The sequence below is a fragment of the Zingiber officinale genome, chromosome 10A (genome assembly GCF_018446385.1).
Source record: "Zingiber officinale cultivar Zhangliang chromosome 10A, Zo_v1.1, whole genome shotgun sequence".
In the NCBI taxonomy this organism is placed as follows: Eukaryota; Viridiplantae; Streptophyta; class Magnoliopsida; order Zingiberales; family Zingiberaceae; genus Zingiber; species Zingiber officinale.
Window position 1 is genome coordinate 21,611,594 of NC_056004.1, and position 11,318 is coordinate 21,622,911.

General features: G+C 36.5%; 2 protein-coding genes across 2 annotated transcripts; both read right to left on the minus strand.

Moving 5' to 3' along the window:
* Positions 1-2,913: 2,913 nt before the first annotated feature.
* LOC122027412 (ethylene-responsive transcription factor 1-like) lies at positions 2,914-5,086 on the minus strand. Its single transcript, XM_042586362.1, has 3 exons — positions 4,763-5,086; positions 3,187-4,098; positions 2,914-3,092 (listed from the first exon to the last, which is right to left on the minus strand). The coding sequence occupies exons 1-2, from the start codon at positions 5,004-5,006 to the stop codon at positions 3,233-3,235; spliced, it is 1,110 nt and encodes a 369-aa protein (XP_042442296.1). The 5' UTR covers positions 5,007-5,086; the 3' UTR covers positions 2,914-3,092; positions 3,187-3,232.
* A 2,457-nt stretch (positions 5,087-7,543) lies between these two features.
* Positions 7,544-11,077, minus strand: LOC122026353 (ADP-glucose phosphorylase-like). Its single transcript, XM_042585037.1, has 3 exons — positions 10,461-11,077; positions 9,823-10,113; positions 7,544-8,065 (listed from the first exon to the last, which is right to left on the minus strand). The coding sequence occupies exons 1-3, from the start codon at positions 10,971-10,973 to the stop codon at positions 7,805-7,807; spliced, it is 1,065 nt and encodes a 354-aa protein (XP_042440971.1). The 5' UTR covers positions 10,974-11,077; the 3' UTR covers positions 7,544-7,804.
* Between the last annotated feature and the right edge of the window lie 241 nt (positions 11,078-11,318).

Here is an 11,318-nt window from a genome sequence, read left to right on the forward strand (position 1 = left end):
TGAGCTTGTATCATATAGAGAAGTTGTTTGTAACTCACTTTAGTAGAGTGCTATGACTGAGGAACTAACTGCTTTGCATCAGAGTCATATATGGAATTTAGTTTCATTGTCACCAAGAAAACATACCATTGGTTCTTGTTGGGTATATAAGATCAAAACTAAATCTGATGGATCTATCGAACAATACAAAACTCATCTTGTTACTAAAGGTTATTCTCAGGAGTATGACATGGATTATGAGGAAACATTTGCTCCTGTTGCAAAAATGACGAATGTTCGTACTCTGATTGTTGTTGCTTCTGTTTGTCGATGGAGAATATATCTGATGGATGTCAAGAATGCATTTCTAAATGGTGATCTTCATGAAGAAGTTTATATGACACCTCTTCCTGGTATTTCACACCAACCTGGTGAAGTTTGCAGGCTTCGTAAAGCGCTTTATGGTCTCAAACAAGCACCTTGTGCTTGGTTTGAGAAGTTCTCTACAGTGATTACTTCGTTTGGTTTTCATCCTAGTAATTATGATTCAGCATTGTTTGTCAGATGTACAAGTGAATCACTTAGTTTGGTTTTCATCCTAGTAATCATGATTCAACATTGTTTGTCATATGTACAAGTGCAGGTCGTATTCTTTTATCATTATATGTTGATGACATGATTATTACTGGTGATAATTCTGATGGAATTGCTTTCTTGAAGTCTGAGTTGACTCATTGTTTTGCTATGAAAGACTTGGGTATACTACGCTACTTTTTGGGCATTGAGGTTGCTTATTCCCCGAAAGGTTATCTTTTATTTCAGTCAAAGTATATATCTGATCTGTTTGAGCGTGCTCGTCCTACTAATAATAGGGTTGTTGATACTCCTATTAAAACTAATGCTCGATATTCTCCATCTAATGGCTCACCTTTGTCGGATCCTAGTTTGTACAGAACTATTGTTGGAAGCTTAGTTTATCTCACCGTGACTCGTCCAAATATTGTGTATGTTGTTCATGTGGTTAGTCAATTTATCGCTGCACCAACTACAGTTCATTGGGCTGCTGTTCTTCGTATTCTCAGGTATCTTCGGGGCACTCAATTTTAAAGTCTTTTATTTCTTTCTACTTCATCTCTTGAGCTACGTGCATACTCTGATGTGGATTGGGTTGGTGATCCTACATATCGCAAATCTACCACTGGCTTCTGCGTTTTTCTTGATGATTCCTTCATTTCTTGGAAAAGTAAAAAACAAAATGTTATTTCTAGATCTTCCACAGAAGCTGAGTATCGTACCATGACCTCAACTACTTGTGAGATAGTTTGGTTGCGTTGGTTGCTTGCGGATATGAGTATCTCTCTTGATCAACCTACTCCGTTATATTGTGATAATCAGAGTGTCATTCAAATTACGCGCAATTCAGTTTTTCATGAACGGACGAAACATATTGAAATTGATTATCACATTACTCGTCACCATCTTCAAATTGACACCATCACATTGTCTTTTGGTCCTTCAAAGCTAAAGATTGTTGATATATTTACCAAGGCTCATTCCGCTTCGCGCTTCTAATTTTTATCTGACAAACTCTCAATGTTTCTGGCTGTAGCATCATGAGTTTGAGGGGGGATGTTAGATTATATAATTTATCTTATATAATCTAATTAACTATATAAAGGTCTTATACTCTTTATTTTTCAATCAATTTTGAATTCAATAATATGATTAGTTTTTCCTTCTCTTAATTTCTACAGTGAGAATGTATCTCCATCCAATTCAAAGGTTGAATGCAATACAATTTATCATATTAAGTGGATGATGATTACGTAGTAAAAGATAATTAGATTCATTTTAGGTGTCTTTTATAGTTCATTCCTATGTTATGTGAAGATAGATAAATTATAGAGTCAACTATAACTGTCAAACTCTTTTATCATCTACATTTGATTCCTTTACAAGTCCCCATTCAATCAATTATACCTCATTATTGTCTCGAAATAATAGTACAATGGTTAAACTCTCCAACTAAAAATCAAGGGTTCTAAGCTTCGAGTCTGAGCTGTGGCATACTGAAAGAGATTTTTCCCTCTAGTGAGAAGTAGATTTAAAAACTATGATCATTTAGATGGATCTCCATAAGTATTTTTCGATTTATTTTATTGATCAGTGAAAATTTTCTACAGGATCAGATCGATTATCTTTAAAATTAATCGAGATGGACATATATATTATCAATTTACAAAAAATTATCTCCCATAGTTGGCAACCTCCTAATAACGATACAAATCAAAGGGGAAAATTCTATTTTGGACTCCCTCACAATTCCATTGGGTCAGAATTCTGCTTTACGATTCAATTTTCTCATTTTAGCTTTTCTGATTCGTTTAGTTGTCTTATTTGACCGCTCTAATTAATTGAAAATGGGGTTCCCGTGAAGTAGTACAGGGCCACAATCACACTCCAGTCAACTATAAGAATCCCGATTAGACGACGTAACACTACACCTTGCAAGAGCCGTGCCTCAATAGTATACTGAGGCCGTGAACTGCTATCAATTTTCCTTATTTTGAAGCATTCAATAGTGGAATGGTAAAAAGCCAAAACCAAAACCAAAACCAAAGCCAAAACCAAAGGAGGTTTTGAATTAAGCCAATCAGATTAAAGAGGAAGAAGAATGTGTTTCCAGTCTTTGATGACTTGGTCCCAGTTGGAAGCAACTTCATCTAAAAGACATATTTAACAATAGTGCAATGGCACATCTTCTGTTAGGAATATTTGCAACTTGCTATTTTTCTGAAGCAAGTGGAGCTTGGCATAGCTCAGAGCATCTCCTATGGAGCCAGTAAATAAAAAACTGAAGTATCTAGCAATGGTCGTGAGAGGCCAATCTGTTTGGTTTTGCATTAATTCCAACCTCGACGAGAAAACAATGAGTTATAAAAAAGCACAGAGCAATCTGATTGAAAAGCATTTCTCAAACAAGAACTTATATCAAGTACAGTTTGTAAGGCAGCAATAAGCTGTTACTCCTGAATATTATTCTGAATACAGAAACTTTCACAACACACGGACAATTCTGGCAGTCGGTAAACCCTACGTTAACAATATAGTTCCTGAGGAAATGAGCAAGTGAAAGAATCAGTTTAACCACCTGAATATGTGATATACAGCATGAAAGGGAATAAAAAGATTTATAAGATATCTTACTTCTCTCTTATAAACTTAACACCAATAGCCAGGATGAGGCCATTGATCAGTAGACACTATCTTCCAGAGGCAGGTCATCGAAGCTCCATAGGTTCACAGCATTCAAATCATCTTGTGCCAATTCACCACCAAATAGACAGTCAATCGACAGTTCATCACTTCCTTCGATGTATGGAAATTGCAAGAATTTCACATATGGGTCAAATGCCACCCAATCTTCGGGGAGTTTAAATTCGGAGGCTGTCTCTGTGGGCAATTCCAATCCATAATTGTTATTGAAATCTTTCTGAGGGTTATCATCACCCAGTAATTCAGTTTTATTGCCTTTGTTCGCTGAGGGAGCATAAACAGATATGATCTCTGGGGTTTTCATCTCATTAATCCACACAGACTCTGGGTGACCAAATGAGTTGCTATCTTCGTCGGAATGGAATTTCAGAGCTTCGCACGATTCAGAAGGTTGTTTCATCAAAGCAGGGTTCGAGTAATCAGGTTTAGTTAGCCCCTTCTCTTCCAAGAGGCTAATTGTAGAAGAGAAATCAGATTCTTGGTGGTTAATGTAGTTGGACTCTTTCAATTTGCGCTTTTCTATCATACTAGATGCCAATGCTCTTGCAGAAGTAGATTTTGAAGCACGCTTTTGGCGACGAGAGTTTACTGTAGTAGGGAAATTCACCTTAGCATTATTGCCACGAATGCGACGAGCTTCAGCATCATAAGCTCTTGCAGCCTCTTCAGCTGAGTTGAATGTCCCGAGCCAAACACGGACACCTTTGCTAGGATCTCTGATTTCTGCAGCCCATTTGCCCCATGGTCGCTGGCGTATTCCTCGGAATTGATTCTTTCTCTTCCTTTTAGCTGACTTAGCTGCTTGTCTATCATAATCTCTTGACTCTAGGGTGGTTGAACCATCTGCAATAACAAAACAAGAAATCAACAACCAAAGAAAGAAAATATGGTTTTGCCATGGCAAAGTAAGAAATCATTCATTTATTTCCATTCCTAACACATGTATAAAATACAAACAGAACAAGTGCTAACCTACATACCAAAACTCATCATCAATCATAAATTATCAGATTAGTGGAGAATAGCAAACATGAAGAGATATTTTTCCCCACAAACCACAGAAAGCATAAACTTAAAAATAATTTCCAATTATATCATCACCAAAATTTATACAGACCTTCCAAGAAGTCTGGAAACATGATCCCAATAAGCTATGAGAAAAATCATAAGGCAAAACGTTGAATTGTTGCCAAGGGGGGAAAAGAGGATATTTTTAGGTATTGAATTCAACTCTGATAAACTTCCCTTTTATTTGATTAAAGAGTGTTATAATATTTGATAACGCTCAAGAAGGGATCCATAATTATTCTTCCAATTTTTATACTTCAAATAATTGTTTCTAATTGAAAAACAAACTCCATAAACCTTACTTCTTATAAATCAGAGAACCATGGAAGCATAGAAACTATCGAAGAAGAGATCATCCGTAAATAGAAGATAGACAGCCAAATAACCATTTTGAAGGAGTAAAATTGCAACTTTTTGACAGATATATATACTTAATTACCTAGCGAGAAAGGGGACTTCGATCCGAAGGGCTTGAAATCGATCTCCCCGTCTTCCTCGTAATAATTGAACTCATCCTCCTCCGAATCATCGAACTCCTCGAAGTCCGCCTCGAAGTCATCCTCCAGCTCCACCCTCCGGTGCTTCCCTCTCTTCTTTCTTCCGCCGGGCCACAGGTACTCCGCCGTGGCCCGCCGCGCCGCCGCCGCCGGTATGAGGTCGGAGATGATCGCTCCTCCGCACATCTATGCACTCCTCAAAGACTCCTTTTTCCTGGGATCTGTAGTGGAAAAGAACGCTTTTGCTAGGACAAGGGAGGGCTGGGGAGGAAGATTTATAGTATGGTAAAGAGATGATTAGTTAAAATAATGACAATTGGGATGGTGGAAAACCGTGTTAAAAATAATAATTTTCAATTTGAGATTTAATCACATAATTTTCAAACCTGTCCGCCACTGATTTTTTTTTCCTATCAACAATATTTTTTACTTACATAATTTTTATTTTTCACATATAAACCATAAATGAGAAACAAAATTCATCGAATCAAGATTCAATCATTAAATATCTAAAAAATAAAGTAAATACTTTATTTCTCCTGAAAGAATATGTTACTTTTTTTTTTCGTAGCAAATTGTGAAGGGAGCTCTCTTTGACCTCAATATTAAAATTATCATCCTGAGTAAAGTACTCCAAATATATTGATATCTCAAATGATAAAAGACGATTTGTTAGTCCTAACGTCCCTGTTAATCCATTCCGTCATGAGCAAGGACGGAGCTATCGTATGACTTATTTGGTCTATAACCCAGGGGTTCACGACGAGGAGGAAGAGCTGCTGAATTTTTTTATAATAGAAAGAAATGAAGATAGTCTGGATACAATAAAAATTTTAAAGAAAAATAAGGAGCTACACATTTTCTGGTCGTGACCACCATAGCTGACAATCGGTTATAGATAAGTAACACGATCGCAATAAATTAATAAGTATGCGAACCCTAGGGAAGCATCTCCCTTTTACTAACGCTAAGCAATTTTTTTAGGTTTCTAATATTTTTTAATGCTTTAAATATCGAAGGAACCTTATCGGCTTTTAATGATAACCAAAACAAATGACCTGATTTTCATTTTTACCCCTATATTTTTATTTAAGCAAGTCTAGTGATTGTAGGTTTGTTTGACAGTCATAGAAAAGAAGGAAAGGAGGGATGAATTCAGGATAAGATTTATCCTTGAGATAGCATCCTTTGAATACTGTCTAATAATTTCAATGTCTATCTCTTTCACTGTTTGCATATTGATTTCTATGATCATCATCGCTCTCTTCTTTTCTTTCTTTCCTCTTTTTTTTTTTTTTTTTTTTTTTTAAGTTTAAACACTAAAGTAAAATGAATTAATAACTATCAGAAAATAAGATTATAACATTTAAGTTCTAAAACCCCACCGTGACCGTGATATATATGGAAATATCTTATGCATAACACGTTCCAAATATTTATTAATTGGTAAATACTTCTAGACACTAAAAATTAAAAAAAAATACTGTAAATACCTAAAATTTTCCTAAGTTTCCAAAATACATTTCTTCTAGTTTATATTTCGTTTTTTAATTTTCCTTTTTTTTCTATCTTATCAATTTTGTATATTTTATAATTATTATTAAAATAAGTTTTGACCCGCAAAGTTTGGTCCTGGCTAATGCGCAATTGAACGTGGCAGGTTCAGTATTGGTGAATGTGACGTCACGAGTTGGGTCCAGTGCACTACGCGACAGACACGAGTACAAGTAAAATGATTCGTGTCCCGTGCCGGCTAAATATGGTCCATGGACGCCACACGTTTTATTGAACTGAATAATTTCATTTTTGTAACATGTTCTATTTATCTATTCCAGTCTCGTGTCCAGATTCAACCGTATCCTTTGTCAACAACACAGCTAAGACTTCGCCAATCAGTGACGTTAATATAAACACATTCTTTTGATTTTCTAAAATGATGAACGTACCATCCAGCTCTATCGATGATCGTATGAAAATTTAAAATCTATATATCATATATGTTTCTATTAATTTTATCCAGAATTTATATAAACGTATAACTATACGAGGAATCATCCTCTGTTATTAACAAAACTTTATTTTAGCAAACAACATATTTCTTTTTAGTATTTTTCCAATTCTCTTCTTGCTTTCTCTCCTAATTTCTCTTCTTATCTTACACCTAATTTCTCTTCTTATCTTATCCCATTATCCGTAAGATAATCACTATCATATCTGACATCAAAAAATATCTTTGCATAAATGCATTCTTATGTAAAGTTCTGTATTAAAAAAAAAAATAATACAGAAGACAATAAATTATGGTAAGAAATAGAATGGTAATGAATTGTGTATAAACATAGGACAATTGATATTCTAATTAACATGCCAAAATATTCAAATTACAATCAGATTATGAGTTGATCTGTTTACGAAGGGATCGCTAGTTTTGTCATCACAATATTTCGTATACATCTCTAATTTGACATCAGATTTAGTTTGAAGCAAATTTGTAACTTAAAATGATTGATTATTTTTTTGTTTTCATAATCAAAAACCAAATGAATAAGTGCATTGCGATATAGAAAGGTTCCATTGTGCCATACAATTTTGGAACCGTATTGAAAAACAGGGTAACATAATTCCACCTACGGTGACAGTTTTAAGTCTCAAAATTGAAGAATCCACATCGGAACAATTGTTTGTATGCCGATTTGTTTTAGTATAGAAGGCTTTGAGAAAACTAAGAACAAGAAATCTCAAACAAGGCCAAGCTGTAAACTGAAGTCAGTACATTAGCACAAGCAATGCAACCACTGTTGCATGCCTATGAGCAAATAGAAATAATGTTGATCATCAATTGTAGTAGAATTATGACAATTCGAAGGTCAAAGTGTACCATTCTTCCCCTACGTCGTCCAACCAAGTTGTACATATAGGAATTGGGGAATCTTATTTCTATCATCAATGTTAAATTTAACTTTAAAAAACTCTAGGAAGTAAACTTATCTTGAGCCGTCAACTTCTCTCAGGACCTTTGCAGCATCCTCTGGGAAAACAGGATTGATAAAACAACCAGTTCCAATTTCAAAACCTCCTGTAACGCTCAAGTGTGGTACAATCTGCAAAAACCAGTGCACAGAAGGTGCACAAGAGGATGGTAAGTCGGGCGGCGCTGCTTGAATCATGAAGTTGTATGGGGGGTCATTCAACTGTATGGACAACTTCTCCAGCACGACTTTCAACAACCCGCCAAGATCCACTGCCTGCCAAGAAGAGCAAATTGTCACAACAATGTAAACTTAAATCATGGATTTGAGATGCGTAGATGTGTATATATACATTCATTGTCAAGCCTACAAGCATGGATTTGAGACAGCAGCTAGGCTGACATCCAGCCATATTTCATTAACTTCGCAGGAGAAAAACACAGCTAAAAATAATGTGTAGCAACACATGGTAAAAGCTGAGTTCCAAGTTTCCAATACTGGGCTAGGGCTCAAGAAAGAAAGATTTCTTAATAACCACAATTGCATAAAAATAATCACAATCAAAAGCATAAAAGAGATCATTAGAATTCACTAACAATACAGGACAATACTTGTTTGGGTCTGATGTTTTTTAAACTGTGCAAGTGGCAGCATAATTAATTGTTGCGAAGACATACTGTCCACTTTCTTGATACAATAGATCTAGTCTTAACTGAAAAATCAGTAAGACGTAAATTTCAGAGGCGACAGAAAACTTCAAGTCTTTGTAATTAATAATATACAATTACCACATTTCTACAGAAAACAATTGGCAGCTAAAAAAGATCAAAATGATGTGAAATACACTTGCATACTTGCTAATGGACTATCAAAAGGAATACCATATGATCTAGCAGCAATCTCAGAAAGAAAATATTGCTATACTTACTTCCAGATGTTAGGTATCTAATTACCAGATCCACTTTCTCTGGATGGTTTCCAGACCATAAGTAAATGTTCATAGAGATAGATGCTTGTGGATACTGCAGGTCAGTATAAACTTCCTAGTATTTTCTAGACGACCAGTCCTATCCTCCCTAGCTGCATTGCATCCTACTACTAGCGACTGTCACAAACATTACCGCATTGCCAGACGTAGAAGTTAATAGGTTCCCACTATAAGTAAAAAATATACACTTCAGTAGAACAATGCATCTCAACCTTGTTTCCATGTCTTGTCTAGATGATTCGACCTATTCTCCCATGCTGAATCTTAGCCTAACCAGCAATGACTGTCGCAAATACTCCCAAAAATCACAGGTTCTCACCAGAATTACCAATACGTTACTATTATTACACTTATAGAAGATACAATGCACTGTGGTAAGACCTGTTTTACTGCTAGGTCCTTTACCGTAAGAAAAGATGACACAAATTCATATATTTTCTATACATTAAAGTGGGTATTGACTTTCTTTTTTCTCTACCATTTCTGTAAAGCCTCTCAACTTCTTAACCTTCAAGGAAGCTTGTCAGGAACCTACCATAAGCCCCTCCAAGCTTGTTCCAATGCAATCAAGGGTGGAATTTACATAAAGCCCAAGCAGCATAATCCTTGAAAAATTAAGATCAGCTAATGGTGACTAAGAGCGCAATACACGAAGGACAGTTCCCCTATGAATATAAAGCTATCATGTAGCAATTGTGGAATGATGTTTTCATAATTCAACACATGAACCTCAAACACCATGTAAATAACAACTCATGGGTCAAGATGAATTTAATCAAAGTTAATGACTTGTCGCATAAAGCCAGCATGCCAACATCAAAACAGGAAAAATTCAATCAAAACCAAGGATAAAGATATTTCATACAAATTACATATATGATTTTTATAAGAAAAACAGAGGCCTACGACGATCATTAGATATCCTATCCATCAAATCTCTATCGTCCTGCAATGAGAATCTCTTCCTACAAATCTCACTAAGCAATTTAGAAGTAGATAAACATAAACAACATATGGATAAAGAATATAGAAAAACAAATCTTACTTTTTCATGATCAATTTCATGGAAATGAACAGTGTGACCTCGTGGCACTATCCACACCTCAAAAGCATATGAAGCTGCAAAGGGAACAATCGCAAAATAATGGACTGTTTCCGCAACCAATAGATTGTTGGAAAGAACTTCACATAGACTGCATTTCCCAGTCATATCATAGAACTTCTTCATGCTATCAAGGCGGGTAGAAACCAAAGGAGGAACAAGTGGAAGGCCCACGATCTGACTGTGAGAATGGGCCATTGATGCTCCTGCTGAAGCACCATAGTTCTTGAACACCTTTGTTCCCATAAAAAAATATCAGTTCAGACGATAACAACAACAAGAAGAAGAGATTGAAAATACAAAAGCAACGCCATTAAACTACTAAATTTAAGGTGAGTTGACAATCTATAAATAGTACAATTTTCAAGATATGAACGCTGAAAAACTTATATGTTATCTGATACTTTTATTAGCGAAAAACAAAACAAAACAAAACCTTATCAGATATTTCATGATTAGCTAATCGGAATTGAATTCACTATAAATGTCTACGAAGAAAACATTTTATTTGAGAATATGTCTCTTGTCCGCAACATAAACAGGCAAAATCGGTAAATTTCCAGCCGCTTCCCGTTATCTACCTGAACGTACTTAATCGATTCGAGGCACGCCAGCTGCAAGATCCGCTGCTTGTGGGCAAGCAGCACCTGGCCAATCTCCTCGGGGGAGAGATCCGGAAGGCGGACAGAGTGATCCGGAGTCTCTATGACTACATCGTGGAATCCGAATCCGGTCAGTGAATATTTTCCCGGCATGACGGCATCTGGGCCATCGGCAGTGCTCGGTGAGTGCTCGGCATCGCGGCTAAGAGCGGGGTAGAGGTTCTCGATGACCCGGATCTTCCAGTCATCTAAAGATCCAGCCGGAAAGCGAAATATTTCCGGCGCGCACTCGCTCTCGTGGCCGGCGCAGAAGGCGCAGAAGGGCTTAGAGTTAGGGTTGGAGGAGGAGGAGGCAGGAGACCGGGATTTGAAGTCGGAGGGGCGGCGCGAGCGGGCGGGGGAGAACAGCACGCAGCGTCCAAAGACATCGTCGCGACGGATCTCCCCGCTTCGAGGCCGAGGAGGAGAGGGCCGCGATTCCGTCGACGCCATCGTCGTCACCGACTGGAATTTTGTGTGAATCCCCGGTCGTAGATCGAATCGTAATTAAGTGGCTCCTTAAACTGAACGCCAACTGCTACTTTAAAAAGTAATAATTCACCTATCATATTTTTATTATGCCCTGCAATAATCATTCCCAAACACATCATAATCATAACTCATATATATTTATACATATTAATCTTTTCATTTATTTCCAACTACATGCAATATTGCGATTTGCGATGAATTAAATCCAATCTCTCTGATTATTTCCAAGTGCAACCAATAATTTGGAAACAATTACAATTATTTAAATCCAGCGAGAGCTATAATCAATATGAACCAATTCCATTA

Bases quoted from the DNA above. Each gene is read 5' to 3' on its own strand.
- LOC122027412 (XM_042586362.1), bottom strand. From the start codon at position 5,006: ATGTGCGGAGGAGCGATCATCTCCGACCTCATACCGGCGGCGGCGGCG. The intron at 4,099-4,762 runs GTAATTAAGTAT...TTGTTATTGCAG, and splicing joins GAAGTCCCCTTTCTCGCTAG to ATGGTTCAACCACCCTAGAG.
- LOC122026353 (XM_042585037.1), bottom strand. From the start codon at position 10,973: ATGGCGTCGACGGAATCGCGGCCCTCTCCTCCTCGGCCTCGAAGCGGG. The intron at 10,114-10,460 runs GTAGATAACGGG...ATGGGAACAAAG, and splicing joins AATCGATTAAGTACGTTCAG to GTGTTCAAGAACTATGGTGC. The intron at 8,066-9,822 runs GTAAGATTTGTT...TCTTCTTGGCAG, and splicing joins ATGAAATTGATCATGAAAAA to GCAGTGGATCTTGGCGGGTT.